The 27,749-nt window shown below is 37.9% G+C and overlaps 1 protein-coding gene across 1 annotated transcript; it reads left to right on the plus strand.

Moving 5' to 3' along the window:
• The first annotated feature begins 763 nt into the window (after positions 1–763).
• agtr1 (angiotensin II receptor type 1) lies at positions 764–27,689 on the plus strand. The gene is made up of 2 exons (NM_001129927.1): positions 764–798; positions 23,334–27,689. The coding sequence occupies exon 2, from the start codon at positions 23,398–23,400 to the stop codon at positions 24,463–24,465; it is 1,068 nt and encodes a 355-aa protein (NP_001123399.1). The 5' UTR covers positions 764–798; positions 23,334–23,397; the 3' UTR covers positions 24,466–27,689.
• Positions 27,690–27,749: the final 60 nt, after the last annotated feature.

Raw genomic sequence — 27,749 nt, forward strand, 5'->3', positions numbered from 1 at the left:
TTGTACCTGATTCTTCTAAACATAAACCAGTGTAATCTGGCCACTGGTTATTCAGATCCCTTGTCATGCAGCCCCTGCGCTTTTATCTACAGGACTTTCCTTTCTAATGATCTTCATAGGTAGAAAAATCTACACTGAACCCTGCCTCAAGAAAGAGGAAAAAAAAAGAAAGACTGGTAAGTTTAATGTAAACAATCTGGTGTAACCAACTCTTACCTGTTGATTGTTCTGGATTCCATGTATCTCACCTAACAAATACACTTTGGGGGAGATTTTTTTTTTAATTTTAGATTAAAGTTTGCAAACTTGTAAACTCAAAAAATTATAGGTATTCGAGTTTTTTATTCAAACAAGTTTTCCTAATTAATAAATAAGCGAGCATTTGATATGCAAGTTTGTATTTGATTTAGAAAAAAAAACGAATTTGAATTCACAAACTTAAAAATTGATAAATAAGCCCATTTATGTGAGTGTTTCAAGCAGGCAACAATCAATAAGCCTTTCAGGTTTTAATTTTTTACCAAACACATTGAAGTCTATTTTTGTGATCTATATACACACAGAGTGTATTCCTCAAGGCTAATAAATCAGATGAGGAGGAGAGGCGTGCCCAGCAGTTGATTTGGAGGATAAAGCACAATGCTCCTTTCCATGTAAGTACAGCTGCTGGTCACTGAATGGAACTTACTGAACTCTACAGTACCGACTGCTGCTGCTGCTGCTCTGTCTGCTACATCTGCTGCATCATCTTACTGCAAATGATAAACCTATAGTGCAGGGGGAGGACAGCTTGTAGAGGTAAGGATTTGTTCTCACATCCATCTGTGAATTTTGTTTAAACATATCTTATGCTACACAGCTATCATCAAAATGTCATACAATAACTGAAATCTCTTACACGTTGTCTGGGTGTTTCCTAAAGCTATTAAAAAGTAAGTCATAATTTCTTTCCCACAGTTGTATTTCTGCCATAAAACTATATACAAGTTTTGAGGCGTGTAATTGTCTGAGCATAACCTTAACTCCTTCATTTTAGTGGGTTGTGTGCCAGTTTTTTTTTATAAGGAGAGGTGTGGATGAATAAAAGTAGTTATATAATTGTGGTGATGTTTGGATGTCTGTATCACCAAAATTGTCTTTATGACATGATTAGTAAGGGACATTTTTTAAATAGTTTAGTGATTGAATATGCAAAAACGCTGTGGCTAGAATACTGATATAAGTCCCACAATCTTTTTTACATGGCTTAGAAACCTGCTTACTGTGACTTTAGCTTGTGCTCTGAGTATAAACCAAATCTAGATCACAGAACCCCCAGACAGATTTTGGATTGTAGACTGGGATTTGTTCTGGGACGTTATTAATAACTTATTGGTCAGTGTCAATACAGAAAAATAATGTAAAAACAAAGACACCATATACAAAAAGAAGTTATCTGTTGGACAAATGTAAGCCATTAGTTCTCAAACTCTTTGGAAACCACTGCAACAAGGGGCTGATTTATTAAAGTTCAAATTGCCTTTGAGTTTTATTTTTCAAAAAGGTGATGTAAATAAAAAATTATGACTTCCATTGTGATTAAGACATGGCAATAAGATGCAGCACAACGTTTCAGAATTAGATTTGCCATACGTAGGAGGATTGTAATCTCTAAATTAGAAGATATCCTATCTCTTCCTTTTCTCTCAGATATGACAATTTATATGTTAACCATGGGTGATGGGAAGAACAACTCTTAGCTCTCTAAAGGGGTTATGTAATAAAAGGCACTACATTTGCCCAGGTGCAGTAACCCTTAGCAACCAATCAGCAGGTAGAATTTTACTAAGCAAACATCTTATCAGTTGCTATGGGTTACTGCTACTTGGTAAAATTAGTGCTTTTCATTACATTGCAAAGCTACAGTATGACTCCTGGCATCTGTCCCATTGGCAGAGATGGTGAGGGGGCATTGGCAGCAGTAACACTGCACCACAAAAGTGGTCTGTTCGCTTTTTTATATGTTTTTGCCATTATCTATAGAAAATAGCAAATAGCAGGGCGCATCCTAGTGTTTTTGGATATAAATTAATTAATTGTGATACAGTGTTAAGCAAAGGGGTTTGTAATTTCGGATTTGTACATGCGGTAAAGATTAAGGTTGAAAACTGATGTTAATTAAAATGCAATTTAATGGTTCCCCATGAGTCATTTACTGACTTTATTACCCCAGCATGTTCATTTGGCCCCATGAAAACGGATACTCCGTTGTTGTGTCAAATTCTGTAGGATAAGACAACATGTTCCAAACTGTCACTGACACTAATCAGACCTCAAGCACTTCATAGAACGTTTAATGGAAGAGCTCTGTTACTGTGCATAGCATTTATATCAGAGTGTGGGGTTATCATACAGCAGCAGCATTCCGTACAATGTGCAATCGGAACACACACTTTGGCAGCACATGCCTTGAGCTCTCAGCCAGAACAATGTGCAATTGGAACACACACTTTGGCAGCACATGCCTTGAGCTCTCAGCCAGAACAATGTGCAAAGTTACAGTTAATGTGGTTTGTGTCATGTTATTCTGTTTATTTTTGGCTTGTAAAAAAAGTCTCTGCCTTCTGTAATGTTTTCCCAAATGGCAGTGTGACATTTTTGGGGGATAAATGTTGGATTAATATTCAGCGCTTTATCCTTTCCCATTACACCACACATTTATTATTTCTTTACACTTTTTTCTTTAATAGTAAATCAGTACACTCTCCAACTGGAAGAAATCTCCATTATCCATGTAACTATCATATTTCCTTCATATTATCAACATACAGTATATAGTTATCATATATTTATACAGATATGGGACCATTTTATTGACAAGTGGTCTTTCCATAACTTGGATCTCCATACCTTGTCTACTAAAAAATAACCCTGATAGGATCGTTTTGCATCCAGTAAAGATTAATCAATAATTAGTTAATCATTAATTAATAAATTATTAATTAGTTGGGATCAAGTACAAGGTGCTGTTTTATTATTACAGAGAAAAGTAAAATCATTTGAATTTTAATAAAATAGAGTCTATGGGAATTACCCTTCTCTAATTCTTTGTGTAATGGGTTTACGGATTATGGATCCTATACCTGTACTAATCTATTTATCAACTTGCAAATATGTGTATAAAATTTGGGTCAACCAACTCCCCATCAGTTAAAGATTATGGGATAAGATAATCAGCCTATGAGCAGGAACCTCTACCTCTTACATGGACCAGTATTTGTGAATAGTATGTATGTTTAATGTAAACACCCTTATATTGTACAGCACTACAGAATATGTTGGTTATGTTGCTTTATAATAAATATAATTATGGGGGGGGGGGTAATATAAAAACATGTGCACAGCTTTCCTCTAGTTTTAATAACCCATAAAATATGTTTGCTTTGGAACAGCAGACCAGTAAATGCTACTTGCTTATTGGTTGCTATTGTTATTTGACCTGGAAGAAACTATATTTGTTGTTACATTACCCCATATCTATATTGCTCATGCACCTAGTACATAAATATAACAAATACTATGACTCACAAATACTATATAGATTTGTGAGTCATGTAACACAAATAACATCACAAGCACCAATTCTAACTGGTGACATCACTAAGCACTGTTAAAGTATAATTTAATAATAATATAATAGTAAAAATTAATACAAAAAATAATAATAAATAAATAAATAAAATGAATTTGTTTCTATACTGGAAAAATGAAAGCACATTTTACTTAAAGTGAATACCAAATCTATCTGAAAAGACTTGTATAAAAGGGTTAAAGGAACAAGCAACCCTGATAAAATGATAGAAGAAGACCAAAAGTCAAAGAATTATTTGCTTAAGGCTTATGTCATGTTTGTCTCCATATTAAACAGACCACAGAGAGCTTTTATACAGTGACTGTGTGTGAATATTTTTCCAGTAAGTGATACGTCCATGTTTATTTGGCTTTAGATGTCCCAGGGAACATTGTGGTCTCATCCAATATGAATTAATTGCCCATTTTCTCTGAATTCCACAACATTTTCTAACAGCCTAATGCCTTTCTCACTGGAATATGGGAAAGTTTGGGAAAATTAGGATGTCCCTCCATTGAGTTCAAAGCTGATATTTTATTGACTGTTTATGGCAAGTGCCAGATAATTGCATGTTATATATATAGAATACTGTGTGAACTTCCTTCCAGCTTAAGCTCTTATGGGGTAATGAGGTAAAAGTTTTAAGCCTTACCAGCACTGTTTTCATTTCACAATAACCCTATAAGTTTCTAATCTGTAAAAGTCAGATATTTGTGTGTGTGTTTGCTTGTTTTTATAAAAATGTAGAGATTGGGGTTAAAAATCATTACGTTTACAGCACATCTTATAACCCATAGCAATCAATCAGCATGTGGCATTGACAGGTTACACTATGAAACAGAATAATGTTGAGAGTTACCAGACCTCTCATAAAGTTTGCTACTTTATTGCCTTAACCCAACCCCACCCCACCCCATGTAAAAATTACCACCATGAATAGTCCAAGCAACTCTACATATATGAGAAAAGTACCAAAAAGGTCCACAGCAAACATTCCTTAATTTCTTTGATTGCAAATGCATGTACTGTATGTTTGTGTTGTAAGCATGTATCTTACATGCATCTTTACTTATATAGTGCTACTTATGTTCACAGCACCGTACAATAGAACAATAAATTAATACAACAGGGGATTATTACAATAATAGATGAATACCAAGTATGATAATAAATACAAATAAATACAAGGTACAGTTGCAATAAGTTAAGAATCATATAAGTCAAATGGATTCTGGGAAAATTCCCATTTGATTGGGTTTATCCTATAGGCTAAAGCTTACCCACTTATCCTGGCTTTTGCTTTAAAAACCCACTGGGTAAGCTTTAGCCTATAGGATAAACCCAAGTAAATGGGAATTTTCTAAGAGCCTTAAGGAAATTGTTCCCAGAATCCCTTTGACTTATTTGCATGCGTATGAGGTGCTCTCCTCAACCCTTTTAACTTGTTTGTGAATCCCCACTCCTGGCTCTACCTAAGCTGATCAGAAAACCCTGCACTACAGGGTAGTCCCAAGAAGGGCTAGTTGGTAGTTGGTAGTTGGTAGTTGGTAGTTGGTAGTTGGTAGTTGGTAGTTGGTAGTTGGTAGGTGGTAGGTGGTAGGTGGTAGGTGGTAGGTGGTAGGTGGTAGGTGGTAGTTGGTAGTTGGGAATCTGATCAGCTATTATCCTGGCTTTTGCTTTAAAAACCCAGTGGGTGAGCTATAGCCTATAGGATAAACCCAATCAAATGGGAATTTTCTAAGAGCCTTAAGGAATTTGTTCCCAGAATCCCTTTGACTAATTTGCATACATATGAGACTATCTCCTCAACCCTTTTAACTTGTTTAAGAATCAAAAAGACAGAAGGATAGAGGCCCCTGTCCTGTAGAGATTACAATCTAAATGGGAGGGTAACTTACAGACACAAATAAGAGGGTAATAGTGCTGCAGTAACAGTGGGTGACACTGCAATATAAGTGCTAGTTCCCAGATCAGGTGCTGGGCGAGTGCTCCAAGAGGGAATCTTTGAGTTTAGGGAGGATTCTCTCTGGAGGAAATCAGGGAGGTCATTCCAAATGTAAGGAGCAGCAAGGCAGAAAGGATTAAGGCGGGAAATGGCAGTAGTAGTGGGGGTGGGGTGCAACCAAAATGTTGCTCTGTGAGTAGTGGAGGAGTCAGCCAGGAACATACAGTATGGAGACCCAAGAGAAGAGATGTAGTGAGGTGTAGAGAATGGAGGTTAAGAGAAGGAGTTTATAAGTTATTCTTTTTTTATGGGAAGCCACAATAAGGACTTGCAGTGGAAGGAGGAGAGGAGAATTCTGACAGCAGTATTTTAGACAGACTACAGGGGCAAGAAACGGGAGTTAGGGATGCCAGTTAGTAGCAGGTTACAGTAGTCGAGTTGGGATAGAATGAGAGCATGTATGAGCAGCCTAGCAGTTACAGTAGAAAGAAAGGGACAGATTTTGGCAATATTGCATAAGAAAAAGTGACAGTGTTATTAATATGGTCAGAGAAGGAGAGTCAAAAATAACCCCTAGACAACACTGATGTAGAAAGATAGTGACAATTAATTAATTCATAGATTAATCCACCCTCCCCATAATTTTATATACGTTGAACATTATCCAAAGAAAAAAAAACATCACCCAAAAGATAAAGCATTAACCAAAAGACAAAACTTAAAGTGAAACGCCACCAAAACACAATGATATTTATGCATACTTTTCGAAAGAACAGATTACAGTGCTATATTAGGGGTTTCTGTGATTTGTGGTACTCTTTAACAGTGTTGGACTGGCCTACCAGGATACCGGTGGGACCAGGTGCCAGTGGGCCCTCTTGCTTCTAATTATTTAGCCTATCTCATAGTCATTCCCCGTTTCTGTGTGGGAACAAGGAAGCTTGATGGATGGAAGAACAGAGTATATAGTATGTAGAGAAAAGAGACTAGGATAATAAACAGTTTGAGGGAAGAGAGAATTAATTAAAGTTCTGGGAATGGGCCCATGGTCCAGGGTTTTTTGGTAGGCCCCACACTGTTCTTTAACAAATTTTGGTTTGGAAGCTGAAGTTCCATTTTAACATAGATAATTGTTCCTATTTAGCCGGTAAGAATGTAACTAACCATGTAGCAAATAAAGTATGTTGATTGCAAGAAAAATTGTTACAGATCTTGTATTTCAGAAATGATTCAATTGTGCATCTCTAGCTTGTTACAGATGCTGTTCTCTCTATTATACACTACAGTGTAGATCTGCAGTAGAATCATTGGGGAATATTGAGGGAATTCACTGAAATGGCAGGAGTTACCTTTTCCAAAGCAAAATACAGCACCAAACAGTAATGGGTTTTTTTTAAATGTGAGTTTTAACAGGACATAACATAAGCACTTGCATATTGTTCCTTGGCTTATCAACATTCTCTATCACATTAGTTTAGTGCGATCATTGTGAATTTACTCACAGGCATCTAGCACGGTGCATGTAGCCAAAGACGATTGCAATATCTAACACATACAAAGCTTTGCGGCTTCCATAATCACCACAACATTGTCAGCAAAGAAAATAAACAAATAATCTCTAATTCAATAATATGAAACCTTATGAGAATGTAACTTTAATTTACAAGCACTTTAATTCCAACAAGGGTTCTCAGTATCTAAACAAAGTAGAAAGCATTGCTCACCACTTCCACTAATGCACAGAAAAGAATAAACCTGATTTTACACTAAGATACTTATGGCTGGAGAGGCTATCGGTATCAGAAAAGAGACCTATTTAACTGGATTAAAAAAATAAAGAGGATACATTTCTTTAAACTAATTAAAAGCAACAGAAACTTGAAGCCACAATTGGACCATAATGGGTTTAATGGAGAAGACAAAAGAGAAGTAGCCACAGAAATGATTGCACTTATAATAGTCAATTAAGTCAATGGTCAAATAACATGTAATATAAAACGACTGATAAATATTTAAATTTAGATGGCACATTCAGACTCTGTTAACATGGACCTGTTTATGTTTTACTGAGCAGCTCATTTAGTGATTTTATGTGCTTGCTCACAAATACTGTACATTATGGGGATGTTGCTAAAATGAAGCTGGGGCAAAATCAGGGAAAAACACATGCAATTTAATCATGTAAAAATTACTTGTAGCCTCTATTAGGGGCTCAGCAATGCCATGCCAGACTAGTACTAGCAGAATATGGGTCACGCTGGACTCTCTCACTCAGAATAGAACTTTGCTAAGTGAAAAAGGAGGGTGGAGCTGCAACTACATCTCACTTGCTGCTAGACAGAGAATTAGAACAAACAGGGCACCAGAGTTTTTGCAAACCACACAAAGGGATTTATTTCATAGCACAGGGTTACTCACAGGTCCTTTGAGGCAGTTATCACAGAGTACAGACTGGTAACACCCCTGTGGCAGGTTCCAGATACACCCTTAGGGCCTCTCTTAATGGCCAGAAACCTGCACACTGGATCAGGGTACACACATTACCTAAACCATTATTCAGTATTATGGTCCCTACACTACAGGCATGTCTTGCCTAAGGGAAGAGCTACAGTATCAATCTTTGCTGGAGCACAAGCTGCTCTTGCTACATGCTCTTATACAGTAAGAACGTACTTTGACAAAGCTAGAGCTAACACAAACTACACCTCATTCACGGGGTTCCTGAATACCTGACTTCAGCAAGGACCGACTACCCCTGGGGGGGGCCTATGTCCCAGGTTCCCAGCAACATCCATCCTGTTCCTTAGGTAAACGCTAAAGAGGAAGTGCCAACCCTTTCCCAGCAATATAGCAAAGTGTGACAGGAAGTGTTCCTCCTACCTGCTATCCAACAGCATATATATATGTAAAAGAACTACAGGCCCTTCTGCCTAATAACTAAGGGAACTGATCCTGTACAGCCATAGAGGCTATTACCCTATGGGTCCCTACATACTATTGCATTTAGTATGCAACAGGGATTGCAGAAGGTATATTGTGTCCATAATATAAGGGGAGGCCTACAGATGCAGGTTTACCTCATGTTTTTCACTGCCACAAAAAATGTAACTTCACTGAATTATACTGACAGAAAAAAAACATACTAAGGGGGTTATGTAATAAAAAGTTTGCCCAGGAGCAGTAACCCATAGCAACCAATCATCAGGAAACATTTACTGGTCATCTGTTTAAAAGCCGTGATCTTAGTGTTTACTATTGGTTACTGCTCCTGGGCAACTTTAGGGCCTTTTATTAAATATGGGGGTAAGAATATAAATGGACAACATCCATTCCCAAAGGCATTTGATTGAATGGCATTGGAGTTTTGTTGAATGGCAAGTACCCAGAAGGGTGATCTAATAAACTCCAGACCTTGAAGTCCCTCTGCTTTTCATATTGGGTGGTGCACAGATTCTTTGAAAAACAGAGGGAGTTTAATACCCAGAATTCATCACTTCACAGTTGAACAAGATGGTAAATCACTCAGTGAGCCTAATGAGGTTGGGAAATGTTTCCTATTAGTTGGAGACAGGCAGGCCCCGATTTGTGGTGAGGCCACACCAGGCCTAGGGCCTAGGGCCTAAGGCGCTGCATCAAAATTTTGCCCCTATACAGAGCAATGGGGACTTGTCCCCACTGCTCCATATGAGTTGTAATGTGTGCCTGCTCTGGGAGGGGGGCAAAGGCACATGCGCGGGGCGCAGAATGGGGGTGGCCTCGGGGCTCCTGGATAAGAAATCCAGCGCTGGAGACAGGCTATCATGCTTTCCTTTCTATATTTCAAGAAGGAAAGTTACAATCACTGGGGGGCGCTAAAATGTAAGTTACCCCCCCCCCCCTGTGATTGTAATCACTTACCTGAAACCCCCAGCCCATGCTTCTCTTAGGAGAAAACTGCATCAGCTGGGGTATGCGCGAGCATACACATCCTTTGGTCTTCGTGCATACGCATTAAAGTGAAAAGCCGATCTTTAACAAAAAAGCTGGCTTTTTCCAGGCCTTGGGATCGCTGTGGAAGGAGAAGGAAGGAAAAGGATCGCTCGCCTGTATTTACCCCTGGCTGGTGCAGCTTTCTGCTAACAGGAACGCCTGCCGGGGGTAACAGGTAAGCGATAACAGGTAAGGATCACAGTCAGGTATGTCTGTGAAAAAAATAAAGATATATTTACTTTTGGCAGCTCAGTGTTTGTGCACCTTTTCTACACCTTTCTTGTTTTTTGCTTGGATTTAAACACACACATAAAAGGACACACAAAAACATATACATAGTTCACTCATGCTCTGTGACATAAGGTATAGGTAGGCACAGAAGGGGTACAGCCCTGCACTGCACAAAAACACTTTTATATTATGTACATATAAGTCTGTGCCTCCACTCATGAACTACAGTGTTTTGGGGCCTGTGTAATATAGTGGGAGTCACGATGTGACAGGCAGCATATAACTACCAGGATTATCACAACAAAAGGCAAGATTTTAATTAATTAAATCTGCTCAAGGCAGCCTTGTGTTATTGCTTTTGAGGATGTTGTTTTCTATCTAAGCAAACCTAGTGTTATGCTCTCTCTACACTGTGACCCTTGTTATGTGTTTTTGCATCCTAGATTCTGTGGGGTCTAAATAGGTTGTGACATTAAAATATTCATGCTTCAGTGAGAACAGTTATTGCCTGGGAAAACCTTACTATTGGAGCTTTCCCACATGGGCATAAAAAGTGCAGTGTTTAAAGGGATTTTATTTAGTAAATAATTTGGTAAAAAAATCTTTTCCAAAATGGGGGACCTGATGCCCATGCACTGGCTACACAATTAGATGTTAAAGAGGGAGGGGGAAACTGAGTGCTGAATGGAAAGTAATTGTCTAGAGGCAGGGCACGCAATATATGATTGACAGCTGGTATTTTTAAATGCCTTTATAATGGGTAAGGATATGATAATAAAAAGGAATTTGTGTTTCATGTTAAATTTGAAAAGGGCTTTTAATATACAGCTTGGTATGTCTGGGTGATAGGTTTCCGATGTTAGAGTAAGATGTTATTATTTAAAGAAACCGTAAAACCATAATATAAAAGTGTATTAAAGTAATTAAAATATAATTTACTGTTGCCCTACACTGGTAAGAATTGTATGTTTGCTTCAGAAACACTACTATAGTTTATACCAGTGATCCTCAACCAGTGGTTCATGAGCAACATGTTGCTCACCACCCTTTTGGATGTTCTCCCAGTGGCCTCAAAATAGGTGCTTATTTTTGAATTTCTAGTTAGGAAAATTTTGGTTACATAAAACCCATTGTAAAGCCAAACAGAGCCTTCTATAGGCTGCCAGTCCACACAGGGGCTACCATTATAGCTCTTCTTTGCAACCCCAGAAACTCATTCCATGCTTGTGTTGCTCCCAAACACTTTTTCCATTTGAATGTGACTCACTAGTATAAAAGGTTGGGGATCCCTGGTTTATATTAACAAAGCTGCTGTGTAGCCATGGGGCAGTCATTCAAGCTGGAAAAAGGAGAAAAGGTTACTGAGCAAATAACAGGAAAGCTCTGTAGAATACAATGGTGTTTTACAGAGCTGATATGTTATCTGTTACAATATTTAACCTAAGCCATTTAGCCATTTTTCAGTTTGAATAGCTATCCCCATGGCTACATAGCAGTTTTTTTTATATAAACTCTGGTAGTGTTTCTGAAGCAAACACATACCTTGTACTGGTGCAGGAAAATAATATTTTAATTACTTTAAAACACTTTCACTTTTTGTTTTTACTGTCCCATTAAATATGTTGAGTTTCCCCTGTTTTGTTGCGGTCTGTCATCTATATATCTCATACACTGACACAAACAGATGGAGAGCAGGGAATGTCTAACAGGCACATGTTACATGAATATTGTGACATATAAAATGTGGGTAAGATTAAATACATGTGAAATAGATAGTTAAGACAAAAATCCTTTCTTGCTATTGGGAATCTAGCCAATTTGGAGTTAATTTTCTTAGAGCTTGTGTAAATGTTGCAGTTTTATCTGTTTAAAGCTGTACAGTTACCTGTAATTTATAGATTGTTCCCCCTTACAGAAATGACATTATATTCATTTTACCACTTCTTATAAACTTTAGGGTAATAGGCTGCTTGCTTTTCCTTATAGGGATGCCACATTTTCTTCTGGCATTTACAGACCAATGACTAAAGAGGCGGGGGTGGGTCTGAGAAGGAGCGGGTTTGTGACATCACAGGGTGGAGTCATGACATTGCAGGGGCGGGGATAGACAAGGACAGTCCAATTACAGTAAGTAGGCAGGGTTTGGGGGCACTCAGAGGAGGGAATTGAAGCTATTAGGGAGGTTTGTAGGCTGGGGCAAGCAAGTAGGGATTATTACGAATTTACCTGCAGCTACTTTGCCAGGCGAGAATGTTGTCACTGATAGCAGTCTCCCTTTAACAGAGGATGCGCTTTGTGTCCCGGGGTTTGTTTCGGTGACCAACACTTGAATAATAATAGAGCAAAAAGTTATAAGAAATCATTTTTATGCTTACCACGGAAAGCAGTTTTTTGGAATTTTGTCACTGCAGCAAAATGTGGTCAACAAAACACTCGGTCAGTCATTGTTCTTGAGTATGTTGGCGGAGTGCCACTGATACTGCCTTTATCTATCACTTGCTGCTTGCTGCCAATTACTCTGCTGTATGCACATATAGTTGTCAGAGTCAATTTATGGGCTGATGACAGCCCCATGCCAAACATTTACTAGCCAAAATCTGTCCAGATTTACAATGAAAGGCTATTGCATTCCTGTCAGTGCATGCATACATGGGTTGGTAGAGGGCTGAGAAGGACTATATCAACACCAACCTGATGTACTCCTTAACCAATGGGATTTTCAGACCTGCTTGATTGATTGATTTATTTTTATTTAATATTTCTGAAATGAGTGGGTAGTAAATTGTGATGGAATCTTCATCATCAATTAAGCATTAAATAAAGGTTTTGTACAAAGGAACAACCTGCACCCCTTTGTTTGACTGCTATCTGAAGTATAAACCAGTACCTGTACAAAATAGATTTTGTATATATGTGTCTGTATGTCTTTATTTTCTGTATGTCTTTATTTTCTGTATGTCTTTATTGTCTGTACACAGCACTGTACATTAAAGGGGAACTCCACACAACACAGAAACCCCTAATATACCTATAACTGTAATCTGTTCCTTCAATGAATGAAAGTATGAATAAATACCATTTTATATGCTGAAATCCAACTGCAAATCAGTTCTTTCTTTCTGCATTATTTGAAATCCGGTCAGGGGAAGAGGGACTAAAACACTGATGTTAAAAACTGTAGCAACTTCTCCACAGTTTACAGACAGCATGCAGGAACTACATAACCCATAATGCATTGCACTGTGATATTCTTTTCTTTATTGATTCACGTGCCCAAGGAATTGTGGGATTTGGAGAATGCAGGCTGCAGGCTGGCTGAGGACAGTTGACAAGAGGAACACATATTGCAACAAATAAATATTAAATTATACTGTTATAAATATTGAGTGCAACACACAAAAAGACTCAGGAGTAAAGTAATTACATTTTCTTGGTTTTACCAGTACCCCTTTGCAACTAATAGGATGTTTTCTGTCAAGTAGATAATTGTTAAATTGTACTTGGTTTGTTACTATTATAAATCAATAAACCTAAGCAAAATTCTGGACTTTTATAAAATTACCAATATTTGACCCTTATAACCTTAACAGGTACAATTATGCCATGACCTATAATATTGCACAGTATTAAACGAAGGATTCACAATGGCTGCAGACCAAAGAGAGATGCAGATACAGAGAGATATAGGATGAATATTTGTTTCTAGGAATTATAGGAACATGGCTTTGAACGAACCCATTTAATTAAATGACTTATGCAGCAGTCACGGGCAGAATGTGGAAATAAATGTTGGTTACCATAGCAATTTAAGTATAATTATGGTATTTAGTGTCTGCTGTCTACTGTAACTTGATCCTTGATCGCAGGCACACAAACACAAAGAGAGGTTGGGCTGTTGGGGGGTACAAGTCTACATATTCATTTCAGATGTGTTTATTAGCTCAGAATTTATGGAGTGATGAAGCCATTAATGAGATATGTAAGGTCGCCAGTAATGAGGGTAAATGGGGAATGTGTTTTCAGAAGTGCAACTAAGGGAATTCAGAGCTCAGCAGAGGACCTTTAATGTAATATTAATATGACTAGCAGACGTCTCTTGGAAAATGAATGCATAATCATAGCTATAATCTAACTTTGGACTTACAGGGGGCATTATAAACACAATATGTTCATATATACATTGTGTATGTATGTATGTATGTATAACTTTATTTATAAAGCGCTACAAGGATACGCAGTGCTGTAACTCTTACAAAATACACAATTACACACAGGGAGGACAAGTGTTATAATAAAAACAATAAATACATATAAATACACAGGGAGTAAGTGCCATGTGGTGTGAGACACAGTAGGAAGGAAGCCCCTGCCCCATAGAGCTTACAATCTAAGTGTCTTACCCTTGATAAGGGTTGTTGGAAGTTCTTCCCAGCTACAATACCTACGATGTGAACTGCAGTGACCAAACCTATTTAACACATTTTAAATAGCCCATAAATAGGTTGTTAAAGCACTCAGTGGTACCCGAAATGTGTGCAGTGTCACAAAACGATAATCTATATGATAATTATTATTGATTTCTATAAAAGATCACAAGCTTTTAGATGGTGAATTTTTACATTCAAGTTTTCAGGTTTTTTGCACTTAATTAATACCAGACATTTGAGGTTTTTGAACCATCATTTGAATTTGACTTTTTCTAGCGCACAAAAACTCGAATCGTGAAAAAAATCAACTTGAATGTTGATCTCCCCCATAGTTTGCCTAGTTATTCCTAGTCCTTTGCACTTCATGAAATACTGTTAGGGCAGCCGTGGCCTTAGTGATAGCTATGTATTATACCAGGCAACTGTATGTTCACCCAGGACCTGTGACTGTGTTCGATCTGTTGACTCTCTTAAGGTGTTCATATATCACTTGGTTTGTAAACACATTAGCAGAATGTCCATTTGTTTCATTATCTCGTATGCTGCACACATTTCTATGTTCTGTTCTGCTAAGCAAATCTGATATGATCTAGAAAGTGTTCTGTTGTGTGTATTTACTCAGCAGTCTAAGTGATTGCAGATATGATAGAATAGTGAAGGCTAATAGCACACGTAGCCTCACTTCACCAGACTAGTTCAGCCAGAGGAAATATGCCCTATACCCACACCCTGGTGCCTCCTGTTGCTGATATAAATATATACGTGACAAGTTGCTTTTGGCTTGAAAACATTCTTATGTGCATTTTCAGGCCAAAAACTATGTGTCACTGGTGGCTATAGGAACTTTCCGTTGTCATGCAGTGAAGAAACACTATAGGGTGAAGACACATGGAGCTACTAGTAGCAGCTACTTGTCACAGCAACTAATAATTGTCTCTACGTGTAGTTTAGCAGAGACAGTTCTCAGCAGGGTATTTTCTGGCATTTAGTGGCCATTAGTGATGAGCAAATCTGTCCCGTTTCATTTTGCCGGAAAAAATGGCGAAAATGTTGCGCGCCAAAAAAAATTGTCGCCTGCGGCTATTCTTTTGTGGCCCGCTGGTGTTTTTTTGCTGCACAGCTATTCTTTTGATGCCTGCGACTATTCTTTTTTGACGCGCGACTATTCTTTTGACGCAGGCGACACCCTTAGATCTTATTTCCAACTGCAGACATAATTGTCATCACTTAGAAATGGATGCCATTGTTATAATAAGTGTGGTTTGAGACACAGAAGGAAGGAGATCCCTGCCATGTAGAGCTTACAATCTAAGTGGTTGGGTAACATACAGGCACAAATTGGAAAATACAGATATACAGAGCTTGTAGCAGTCCTGAGTTTTCTTATTATTTTATGATTAATGTATTGGCAATACCATTAAAAATAGGTTAACTTTCATAACTACAGCGCTGCGGAATATGTTGGCGCTTTATAAATAAATGTTAATGTAATGTAATGTAATAACTAACTGAGTGATTAGTATATTACTCTTCTTGCAGTTACTTACATTTTAAGGCTATGTTACAAAGCTAAACTGATGAGCTGAGCTGGGACAAAGGGCAAAAAAAACATCCTGCTTCTCATACGGAAACAAATAAGCCAAGAGAACAGTGAAGTGATCACAACAGAATCTTCTTTTCGCAGAGCTATTTATCATATGAAATCATTTAAGATTTCCGTTTTCTTGAACCAGACAAATCTAAAGCAAGCCAAAGAAATAAAGTCCCTGGGTGCCCTGTCTTTTTTTTTTTTTGGCCAAAATTCCTGGGAATGGAGTAGTGATTGTATAAATGCAAACTAAAGTTCCAGAAGTTTTGATTAATTAGATTTAGATGTTTTAGTACAGGACTGTTGTGCTGCTTCCCATGTACAGCAGTGCTAGGGTATTTTTTCATCTCCCTTTTACTTTTGGGCTTGTGTGGTTTGAAGAGATGAGGAGAGTTGTACTTACATTCACAAGTGCAAATGGAGGCAGGGATGAAGTTGGAGATGAAATGTGAAGATAAGTAGACAATGGCGATGGGGCTAAAGCTGCACATAATTCTAATAATAATAATAATATCATAATGATATAATAAAAATGCACAGTGCAAAAAAATGCATCAAAATCAGTAGAAGCATTTCAGAAGTTCTGAGGAAGCATAGAGTTACTTAACAAATAAGGAGTACAATTTCTTTGCAGTAAGGCAGGTGTCAAATATCAAAAAAGGATCCAAACAAAAACGTATCCTTCATCTCACAGAAGTATCAAGTGGGTCATTCTAAGACATGTGACAATTAGCTTGAATAAAGCTGCCCATACATTAAAAGATCTAAACAAATGGGTCTTTCCCTGTTATGCAAACCCAAGGTAGGAGATATTGGGCCTAGGGCCAAACAATGGGATCACAATGATGTGGGATACAGGCCATCGGGTGAGCACCACATCAACTAACCAATGCTGTCCTCGATTTGATGGGAAAATCAAACATGCCTGATCGACATCTTTCTGATTTATAGTCAGATATATTCAATCAGGTTGGCCTGTCGGAGAGCACCATACACGGTCAGATAAGGCTGCTTAAATCTGCCTGTGTATGACCATCTTAACTTATCAAGACGCAGCAAGCAATTACTACCTTTCTATTCCCTAGGCCCAGCCCATAAATAGTTCAACATTTCCTGTGCTTAGATTTCCATCCAAAGATAAGGAAACTATGAATTATTATTAAACTCACCAGCAGATATATATCAATTATATATCAGAGTGAACAGATCAGTGACTATAACCTAATCACCCAATTTGCTGTTCTGTGAGTTCTCGGACCTGGGGTGGGGGTGGGCTATGGGGAGGCCATAGAACCTATCCAGAGACAGAAAAGTCCAGAAGGTATTGCTGCAATGCTGAATCTATTTCTGAAACCTGTTAAAGCAACCTGTCTGACCTGATTACCAACCAGGTTGGTGGAAAGAAGGGGCATGGAAAGTTTTGCTTGTGACTTAATGCTTCCCATCATGAGACTAAACTATAGACCCATAACAGTTAATCACACTCATAGCATGACACTTAACAGATCTGACCCCTTATTATTGCACATACACATACATGGTATTCATTAATAAGTCCAAAAAATTAATTGGGACAATTAAAGACTTATTGTTTTATACATTTTCATGATGACAAAAATAGTGTATAATCATTTCCCTCCAATATAAACAATGTTAGAAAAGGGTTTAATTGTGTGCCTTTGTTTTATTTAAATCCATTTACAAAACAGCTGATCAAATCAAATGCATCCAACTAAGAGACGCTTCCCATTTGTTCTCCAGCCTTTAATTGGAATCTAAGGTGAATGAATTTCCGGATACAGTCATCTTTATTTGTTATTTGTGACACTGATAGCTGGGACAAAGCTTGTTTTCTATGAGAATCTGAAGCAGTATGTCATTTTAATTATCACCTCATTACATTTCAAGACGTAATTTCATTTGTTTAAGGGCTACAAGGCCAATCAACATGTCTTTAATTATCTGAGTCTTTTATAAATTGAGAATTGCTCTCACTCGAGGGGAACACACAGATACAGGAATTAGATTATGTGTCTGTGCTGGGGGAATAATGGATGTTTTCTTGCTTTCTGTTTCATTCACTGACGTGTTCCAGTGGGCCAGGGCAAGGCTGCTCATTCTCAATTTAATCTTTTTTTGAACCTTTTATCCTACTTATTAGAAATGATTTAGTTGTCATGCTTCGTTCCAGAAAATTGAACTGGGATCAGAAAATTAAACAGAAGTACAAGCTCAATAAAGGTGGCCATACATGCACCAGTACTATATTCTGTGCGTGTATGATGGATCAATGAGACAACCAATATCACAGGAGCATCAGATATCAGTTATCTTGTTGATCGTGCAGGACAAAAGATTTTGCCCGGGTATAGATAGCCTAGGGCGGGTATAGATAGCCTTGTATACTACGCTTGTTCAAAATGCTTGTTCATTGATGCGGTCCCTGATCTGACAGCATCTATACCCGCCCTAGGGCCAAACTATCGAATTAGCCCAATATTGCCCACCCATAGGTGGGCATATCAGAAGAAGATCTGCTCACTTGGCGACCTTGCCAAATGAGCGGATCTTACAGTGTATTGCTACCTTTCCCCAAAATCACTCACTCACATTGATGTCAGTTCCGGGCAGCGGGGACCACTTTCGGTGCCGCACTTTAATCTCCTGGGGTTGAGAGATTCAGCACTGGGCAGTCACAATAAAAGCCTTTGATAATGGCATTTTAAAATATCATATGGGCTAGAATCTTACACCCCAAAAAAACAAAAAATGACTGCAGAATAACAATAAAGATATGCATTCCACAAAGCAGAATATAGAGGTCATTTACAACCCAGTGAGCAAAGTGCAATTAAGAACATAATCACTATGTTCTTTTCCCATAATGTAGCGTTTTCCCCATTATTCCAGCATTGTTGCACACACCAGAGGGTGTTGCGTCTGACGCATCAAAATCTAATACAATTGTGCTAACATCTCTGACATCACAGTACAAATGCGCAATGATGTCACAAAAGACAAACCCACGCAATTTCAGCAGCATGATTAGCGCACCACATTATCCCCCAGCAGTTAGTGTTGACAACTTTGCTTGTTGAGCTTCTTAATAATTGATTTTGGCATGAGTGGTCCTTTAAGAAGCCCATAGAGCATTGTCCTTTGTGATCTTTTTTACATTTCGATTTAAAAGAAAGTAAACATATTTCAGTTTCCTTGGTGTCAAAAACAATTCGGGAATTGGCCATCAGCTGTATAGTCTCTGGGATGTTTCCTTATTCTTTTCTTCTCTATTCAGAATTTTCCATTTGTAAAATATAAATCTAAGGTCATGTGGTTCACTTTAAAGAAGTGGCTTTCCGCAATTTATCATATTATATTGCCTTTTTGTTACCATGTTACCAAGAGACAAAAAAACAGGGCTGGTGGGAAAAGGTGGGGCTCACCTGTCATCTAAGGGCTCTGGCAGCTAATCTCCCTGAAATGCCATCCTACCGGCGGAAATGTAAATCGCCGGTGGGATGGCATACGTGGCAGCGCGATTTCAGTGAAATCGCAGAAGTTTCCTCTCGAGGCAGGCGACTAATCTCCCCGTGTGCCAGAGCCCTTAGAAGTGTAAAGGTGGCCATACACGTGGCGATCCGACGATGTTTCGTACGACCATCGGTCGCACGAAACATCGTAAGATCCGCCACACACCATTCAGGGCTGAATCGGCAGGTAAGGAGGTAGAAACAATAGGATTTCTACCTCCTTCTGCCGATTCAGCTCTGAAGGGAGAATTTTGGTCAGGCGCCTTCTATGGCGCCCGATCAAAATTTTCAAACTTGTCCGATCGGCGAGTCGTCCGATATCGGCAGCTTCCTGCGATATCGGTCGACTCGCCGACATGCCATACACGCACCGATTATCGTACGAAACGAGGTTTCGTACGATAATATCGGTGCGTGTATGGCCACCTTAACTCTGCTGAATGCTGTATTTGTACAAAAGCTGAATGGCCTCTATTTGGACAAGTGTTTCCAATATATTTTAATTTATCTACTTTTCAGACTAGTTCATTCCTCATGAGTCAACTCAGGAGCAGACGAACAATCTTTCCTATCTTAAAACGGGCCCTAGAAATAAGTACTGAAGTCTAGCAAGAAGTCTCCACATGTTTACAGATGTTTTGTAAATAAAATATATACATATTTATATTTTAGGCAATCCTAATGGTGGGCAATAAAAAGGGCATGGACTTGCAGCGAAATTGGACATTTCGCCAGCGGCAAATTTTTACACAAAACTGCTACAAATATTCACCGCAATCAAAATGCTGCAGAAACAAAAAAGTCACCAAGAGAAAAATGTCACCAATACAAAAAATGGGCATTAACGTTAATGCATTTGGAGTAAAAGAAAATTGTTGCATGTAAAATATGTTGCGCATAGAATTTGTCACCTTTTCTGGCGAAATGGAACAGATTCGCTCATCACTAGATTTAACCCTGAAAGCAAGCAAGTTGCAGGTAAAACTCAGTCCGTTTGTTAAATGTATAATGAAGCAGTAGAATTCTTAATGAATCAGATAAAGTGAGTGTAGGACTGGCCAGACTGGGGGAGACTGACCTAGTTGGCCAGCTTGAATGTATTGCAATACATGGACAAAATATATGTTTTGTTTGAAGGGGAGGGCGTTTTTTTAGTAGCTTAATGCACAAATTGTCATTTTTGGGGTTCAGGGTGGTAGTGACGAGTGCACCCTAGTCTTCCACACAACTGAACTTCACTAGTTGACACAGGGTGCTGAGGAACCTTAGAGCTTCTGGTTGGTCCATTAACGATTTAATGTCATTATCATATCGATGCCCACAGCATATGAATATAGCCCTGCCAAACACAGACAGTATGGTATTCCTGGGGCAGATGGAGGTCTTTGTACTTCATTTTAGCTTTTCTGCAAAATGGAGGGCAGAGTGCAAAAGTAGAAAATAAATAGGGGTTTAAACCTGTTTTTGCACCCTGCCCCTTGTGAATGCCTTTAAAACACTGGGGTTGGAAAGATCAAAATTCACTTTTATTGTTCTTACTGTTACGTAGAAATGTCTGTACAATCATATATTTTATTACAAAATGGTAATTATGAGTATTTAATTTTATTTAGGCCATGCTAGACACACCGTACTTGCCTGCATTTCAGTTACTGCACTGAGGCCCAGTTTATCCAGCTGCTTTCAAGTGATTTCTTTCCCATACAGCAATGTGCAAACTGGAGGACTCATATTTTCGGCATCACTATATTTAGAATCCTCAAATACAGAGCTGATAAGATAAAGAGCAACAATGTGCAATGTTCATTGCCTGATCTGCACGAGACGCTGCTTAGCTCTATGATGTTATTATTTAGAAAATAGACAGAGAAAGCAGCATCGTAATTAACTGAGAAGCAAAAAAGTAATGTGAGAGAGATGACGAGTTAAAAAGCAAGAACCATGTGTAAACTAAAGTAGAGTAGAGCAATGTTGGGAAAACAGGATCCATTCAAATTTTGTAAAAAGCTTCATGCGTTAAGAGAGTTTATTTTCCTTTTACCTGTCTGACTGTCTCTTTCCAGTAAAGGTGTAGTATCTGTTATCTGGAAAAACTTTATCCAGAATGATCTGAATTATGGGAAGGCCATGTCTCCATTTTAATTAAATCATTTAATTGTTAAAAATGATTTCCTTTTTTGTCTGTGAAAATAAAACAGCCCCTTGTACTTGATTCCAACTAATATATAATTAATTCTTATTGGAGGCAAAAAAATCCTATTGGGTTTATTTAATATTGAAATGTTTTTAAGTAGACTTAAAGTATCCAAAAACTCCGGGCTCCAAGCATTCTGGTTAACAGGTCCCATATCTAGATCTCAAAAGTGCAACAAGCAGTAAAGGCACAATTTATGGCTGAGATCTAATTATTATTTCTGTAGGTTATTACTAGCCTATTTCTCTGGGGGGGGTGCCAAAATGTTAGGTGCCCCCCCAGTGAAATAGATTGCTAAGTTTTTCCCCAAGTTGGTGTCCCTGTTAGGAAAGAACTGCAAGAACTGCTGTGGAAAAAAACTGTCTGAGCGCCATACTGGCATCTCCTTACCAGAGATCCACACAGGGGATGCCTTGGACACTGGTAGAAAGGTAAGTATAATGGCAGTGCAAAGCTCAGACAGTTTTTCCACAAGCTTGTGCGGTTCTCTCCTAACCAGAGCAACAGTGTGGGCAAAAAACTCAGCAATCTATTTGGGTGCCTAACATTTAGTGAAATAGGCTTTACATGTCCTTGGACAAAGCACTGAATGGCTCAAGTAAGCAAGTAAACTCTCTTAACGCATGAAGCTTTTTACTAAATTTTAATGGATATTCTGTGTTCATGTATAAAACTATTCCTTCAATAACATAGGCAGGGCAAACAGATACTGGAATGTTAAAAGGTGAGTGGGATTGCAGGCAATGTACTAATTTGGGTGCATCCATCTTGCCAAATCCCACACATACTGATTGCTATCATCATCACCACATGATGCTTTAAGGTTGTGTAAAATAACAACTTTCTGTATGATTCACAAATGGGATAAGAATGTTAACCCTCATTTTGAGTTTTTTTTCTTGCTTTACCTGGTTTATTTTATTTTTTACCTTGTTTATTTTATTATATATAGAGTATAGTTCCATAGGCAGCACTAATTGTCTATTGCAGGAGTAAGTGTGACACTTTTATCCTGGGGTTTCTGTGCCATTTTGGCCATATAACTTTGTTTGAGGTATAATACCTTTATTTATTTGATGCTGGGATTGTTGTCCAACATGAGATGAAAACCTGCAACAGGCATCAGCCATTATTTTCACTGCAAAACACACGTCCCTTCTATATGATTAGGTACTGAGTCATTGTCATGTGATATCTTATCTCATGATTAGGGATGAGCAGATTCATGTGCAAATTCATGTTTTCATGAATGGTAAAAAATTTCATAAATCTGTGATAGAATTTCACCATGCATTTTCTTTCACTGGAAAGGTAAGTTGCAATTTTTGAGACAAGAAAAAACCCATTCAATTCAATGCATTTGGCACAAAATAAAAACGTTCTTTTGGCACAAGAAAATAATGCAGAAAAATACAGCCATTGATTTCAACGCAATTGGCAAAATTTTGGCACATTTTAGACATTTGACAATTCTTTTGCCAAGCAAAACAAGTCAGATTCACTCATCATTCTTCATGATTACTTAAGGGTGGATATATATGATTTACAATATACCTTGACAAGTCCTGCTGTACTTTTTCTGTACCAGTTTTACTCTTGCTATTAGTGTTTTGCCATAATCACTACACTTTGGACCTACTTCCTTTTACCGAAAAAGCTAAAGACAGTGTTGGCGAAGGAGCGTTAGAGATTTGGTTTAACAAGATTTTTCTCACCATCACTTACATGAAAGTTAGAAACTGAACTGATTGGTTTATATATGGACATTTACATCATCAAATACGATTTTAGCAAAAATTAATCATTAATTATTTATCTAAATATGCTTGTGTTTTTCAGGTATATTCTATATTCAAGTGGAATTGTCTACATTAAGGTCTGAATTGAGGCAGAATCAAAAAAGATGTTGTCCAACGTATCTACAGGAGAAGTGAAATGTGCCAGGTCCGGAATGCACAATTACATTTTCATCACCATTCCTATTATTTATAGTACAATATTTGTTGTAGGAGTATTTGGCAACAGCCTAGTGGTAATTGTAATTTATTCCTACATGAAGATGAAGACAGTGGCCAGCATATTTTTAATGAATTTAGCTCTGTCTGATTTATGTTTTGTTATCACTTTACCCTTATGGGCAGCTTACACAGCAATGCACTATCACTGGCCATTTGGTGACTTCTTGTGCAAGTTGGCATCAACTGCAATAACCTTAAATCTATATACCACCGTCTTCTTGCTTACATGCCTCAGCATTGACCGCTACACTGCCATTGTCCATCCAATGAAGTCTCGTATTCGGCGTACTGTAATGGTTGCCAGGCTGACATGTGTTGGTATATGGGTTGTAGCCTTTTTGGCAAGCCTGCCTAGCATAATATATCGTCAAATATATATTTTTCCTGGTACAAATCAAACAGTGTGCGCCCTGGTATATCAGTCCGGACAAATATATTTCACAATCGGCATGAGTTTAGTCAAGAACATTGTTGGCTTTTTTATCCCTTTTTTGATCATTTTGACAAGCTACACATTAATTGGGAAGACTCTGAAAGAAGTCTGCAGAGCTCAAAGGGCCAGGAATGATGATATTTTTAAGATGATTGTAGCAGTTGTTCTACTGTTCTTTTTCTGTTGGATTCCTCACCAGGTGTTTACTTTTCTGGATGTTTTAATTCAGATGGATGTCATACAAAACTGCAAAATATACGATATTGTGGACACAGGCATGCCCATTACAATATGCATCGCTTACTTTAACAGCTGTTTAAACCCCTTTCTGTATGGATTTTTTGGAAAGAACTTCCGGAAACATTTTCTGCAACTCATCAAATACTTACCGCCAAAAATGAGGTCCCACGCAAGTGTTAGCACCAAAATGAGTACAGCTTCACAACGCCTGTCAGACACCAAGTATGCGTCCAATAAAATTAGCTTGCAGATGACTGACAAAGAGGAACATTGCAAATAGTTTAGTAGGTATTGTATTCCTGACCAAAAATATAAATACTTAAAGTGGAGAAATTCCACATTATTACATATGACCTTTTGGAACTGGCAGCATTTACATTACTAGAGCAGAAGAAAATTAAGACCAGTCCTAATAGCCTCTTGCGTATTTCATTTCACCAAGGCTTTCTCCTATTGTGCATTTAACACCTTTGCTTTGTAACCTTGAGCATTTAGAGGCCTATTCTTAAAAAGCAGCCATTGGCAACTCACATAAGCCAGGTAATTGATGATGATGGTGATGAACCTTTATTGTTCTGCAACAATTGAAGTACTGGTAGTTCTGTATTTCAGCTGAGTGTGTAAATATCTGTTATCGGCGTACCGTCATGCTGTATGTATACCTCATTAATTTATTTGTCAGTCAGTATTAATCTGTATATATCTTTTTTTGTATATTAACACATTTAATTTATTGTACAGATCCACCTTTGTCAAATCCACAATGTATTTTGCACAAATGGCACACAAAATGTTTATAGTATTCACTGATTTAGACAGAAAAAGTTGTATCATACGTATTGTTTGTTCATATTTAAATAGGCTGTTAGATTAACCTAAACACTACTCCAGTTTCAAGGCATTTTGTAAAATTCACAGACCATAAAGACCCTTCTGTAATCTTGCTGTAATATGTCCCGTTCCTGCTGATCTGCTGTAAATTATATTATTCCAAACAGATGGGAATGTAATGAAAAACTTAGAATATGCAATTGGTATTGCTTTGGAAAGTATTGGCGGCGGAGGCAGGTAGATATACCTTCATGTGCAATATATATACTATTTAGAGTTGTTACATTCCAAGCACAGCAGCATCCCATTGCAGATCTGAGTGATGGGTAGGGTGGTCACTGAAAGATCTAAAACAGAGGAAAGCACACATGTGGGGTTACAAGAAAAAGGTGAGTACGGTTAGATAATTATGGATGCATTTATCCCAAAGTATACATATTAGGGCTCATTTACCAAGGCAGGGAAAGGTGAAAATGAAAACACAGCAGTGCAAAGCACCATGTTCTTGAGCTCACTACTGGCAACAATGCATCTCTATGGACTTCTACACTTCTTGCTATCTGCAGCCTGCAGTAACTACTGTGTACAGATTGTGTACTCACCCAGCCAGCTGGGTTTCAGTAAAAAAAGTGATTTGTGTACAAATATTTGCTCTAAATCAACCAAAATACCTCAAATCGGTGCAAAGTGAAGTGGCTACAGACTTTCATGAGTTAAAATAATTATCAGTTACACTGAAAGAACATTTTAGCTTCACTTCTTGGTTTCTTTTTGTATTTCCTGAAATAAATCATACAGGAAACGCAGAGTAAATGATACCTTTAATTGGTGAATTTATTAGATTATAAAATGAAAGCTTAGAGGTTTGAGTTTAGGTTTCTAAACTTGCATATTATAATCTACTACAATTCGCCAATAAAAGGTATTGTTTACCTACTATTTTCCTGTTTTAAAGGATGACTAATACAATATAAGTCTAAGTTTAAATGTTAATTACTTTGCAGACTACGGAAAGTAATATAATGTTATTTGTTGCCAAGGTCTCTTGAATGGGGCTGCACATGAATCTGTAGCCCTATATTTCTAATGCAGAGATCCTAAAAATCCATAGTTGTTAATCTGTGCTGCTGACCCCCCACCCCCCACCATGTGGACCCAAAGCAATGTCTGGGGTGGCCCAGCCTGCAGGTTGGTTTGGGTGAGATTTAGAAAAATGCCTATTTGTTCTCCTGGAAAATTCTGAAAGCAAATTTAGGCCAATTGGAAGGAGATTTTGGGCAGTAACCGATAGCAACCAATCAGCCACCTGCAGGTAAAACAATGATTGCAACAATTTGATTGGTTTCCATGGGTTGATGCATACATACATAACTTTGCTGATAAATGACCCCCACTGATTTTACTGTCTTACATATTCTAGATCTCTGGCTAAATGCATACCTCCCAACATTTGAAGAATGGAAAGAGGGACAAAAATAATTTTTTTAACAACGCCCATGTTTGCGACCACATCCCCAAATACCACTCCCATTTTACTAAATTTGGCAGGTTATTTAAAGTTTGAACACATTTCTGGGGGTTTGGGTCATTTTATGTGTTATTATAGTTCCGCAAAAAAAGTGAAATTGCCCTTTAAGCTGCACGTCTCTGTTCCTCCAAGACACCTGTTTAGCTTATTAGTTACAATTATATCTAAGTGCAGGTAAAGCTTGATAAGATTTCTGGGCTCTCTGCCAAAAGCTACCTATTTCATTAAGTTTGAGAAACATTGTATCTAAGTACAGGTGTAGCTTGTTAAGATTTCTGGGCTCTCGGCCAAAAGCTACTTTTTAATTAAGTTGAGAAACATTGTATCTTTTTTAGCATTCAGTGCAGGAGATCAAAGGGAAATGAGGGACTTTTTAGTAAGAATCTGGGACTGCAAGCTGAGCTGTTAAAAGGGGGACTGTCACGCGAAAATCAGGACAGTTGGGAGGTATTTAAATGGCTTATACAGCTATGATTTCTGTAACCTTGTTATTGGATTAGAGAGGCTCTGGCCCTTAATTGACACAAATCTACGCCATCATATGTATTAATCAGTACTAAGCACAATTAGGCAGGAAAGTTTAGTTTAGGGTAAGGAACTCCTTTAAAGTAAAACATGAGAATCATCTCTGGTAATTCAAGCACTGAACTGAAGTATTTAATGAAGAAAAACAAAGCAAGGCAATTATTCAGGTTATTATCAGCTCTAACTGACCCTTATTCCACAAACTTGGCTCAATTTCTAATGAAGTGGCAGCTTTATAGAGGTGCACTGATTTTCACTATAAATCCATGTATTCCTGATCTAACATATGTTTACTTTGAACTGGAAATACCCAGTAAATCACAATTTAATTTTATTGTTTAACATTCTTGCTGGCGTTCCTTGCCCCGCTGTTGTGATTGTTCCAGAATGATGTTATTAATCTTCATGCCAATACTAAATCTAAATGTGGTCTGAATGCAGATATATACATGGGGAGGGGAATAAGCTTTGATCACCATGTTTGTAAAACGACTTGATATATATTGTGTGTTACTTTTATCACTGTAATATTTCAGCTCAGAGAATGTGTTTGTTATTGATTAAGTGCTATAATTCTTAATGACAAAGAAAATAAAGACTATAACGTATATGTACCGCGACCCTATGTGTACATGTTCTTTTGTGAAGCATATTAATATCATGTTTATGATTAATACCTT

The sequence above is a fragment of the Xenopus tropicalis genome, chromosome 5, assembly GCF_000004195.4.
Source record: "Xenopus tropicalis strain Nigerian chromosome 5, UCB_Xtro_10.0, whole genome shotgun sequence".
NCBI classification, from domain to species: Eukaryota; Metazoa; Chordata; class Amphibia; order Anura; family Pipidae; genus Xenopus; species Xenopus tropicalis.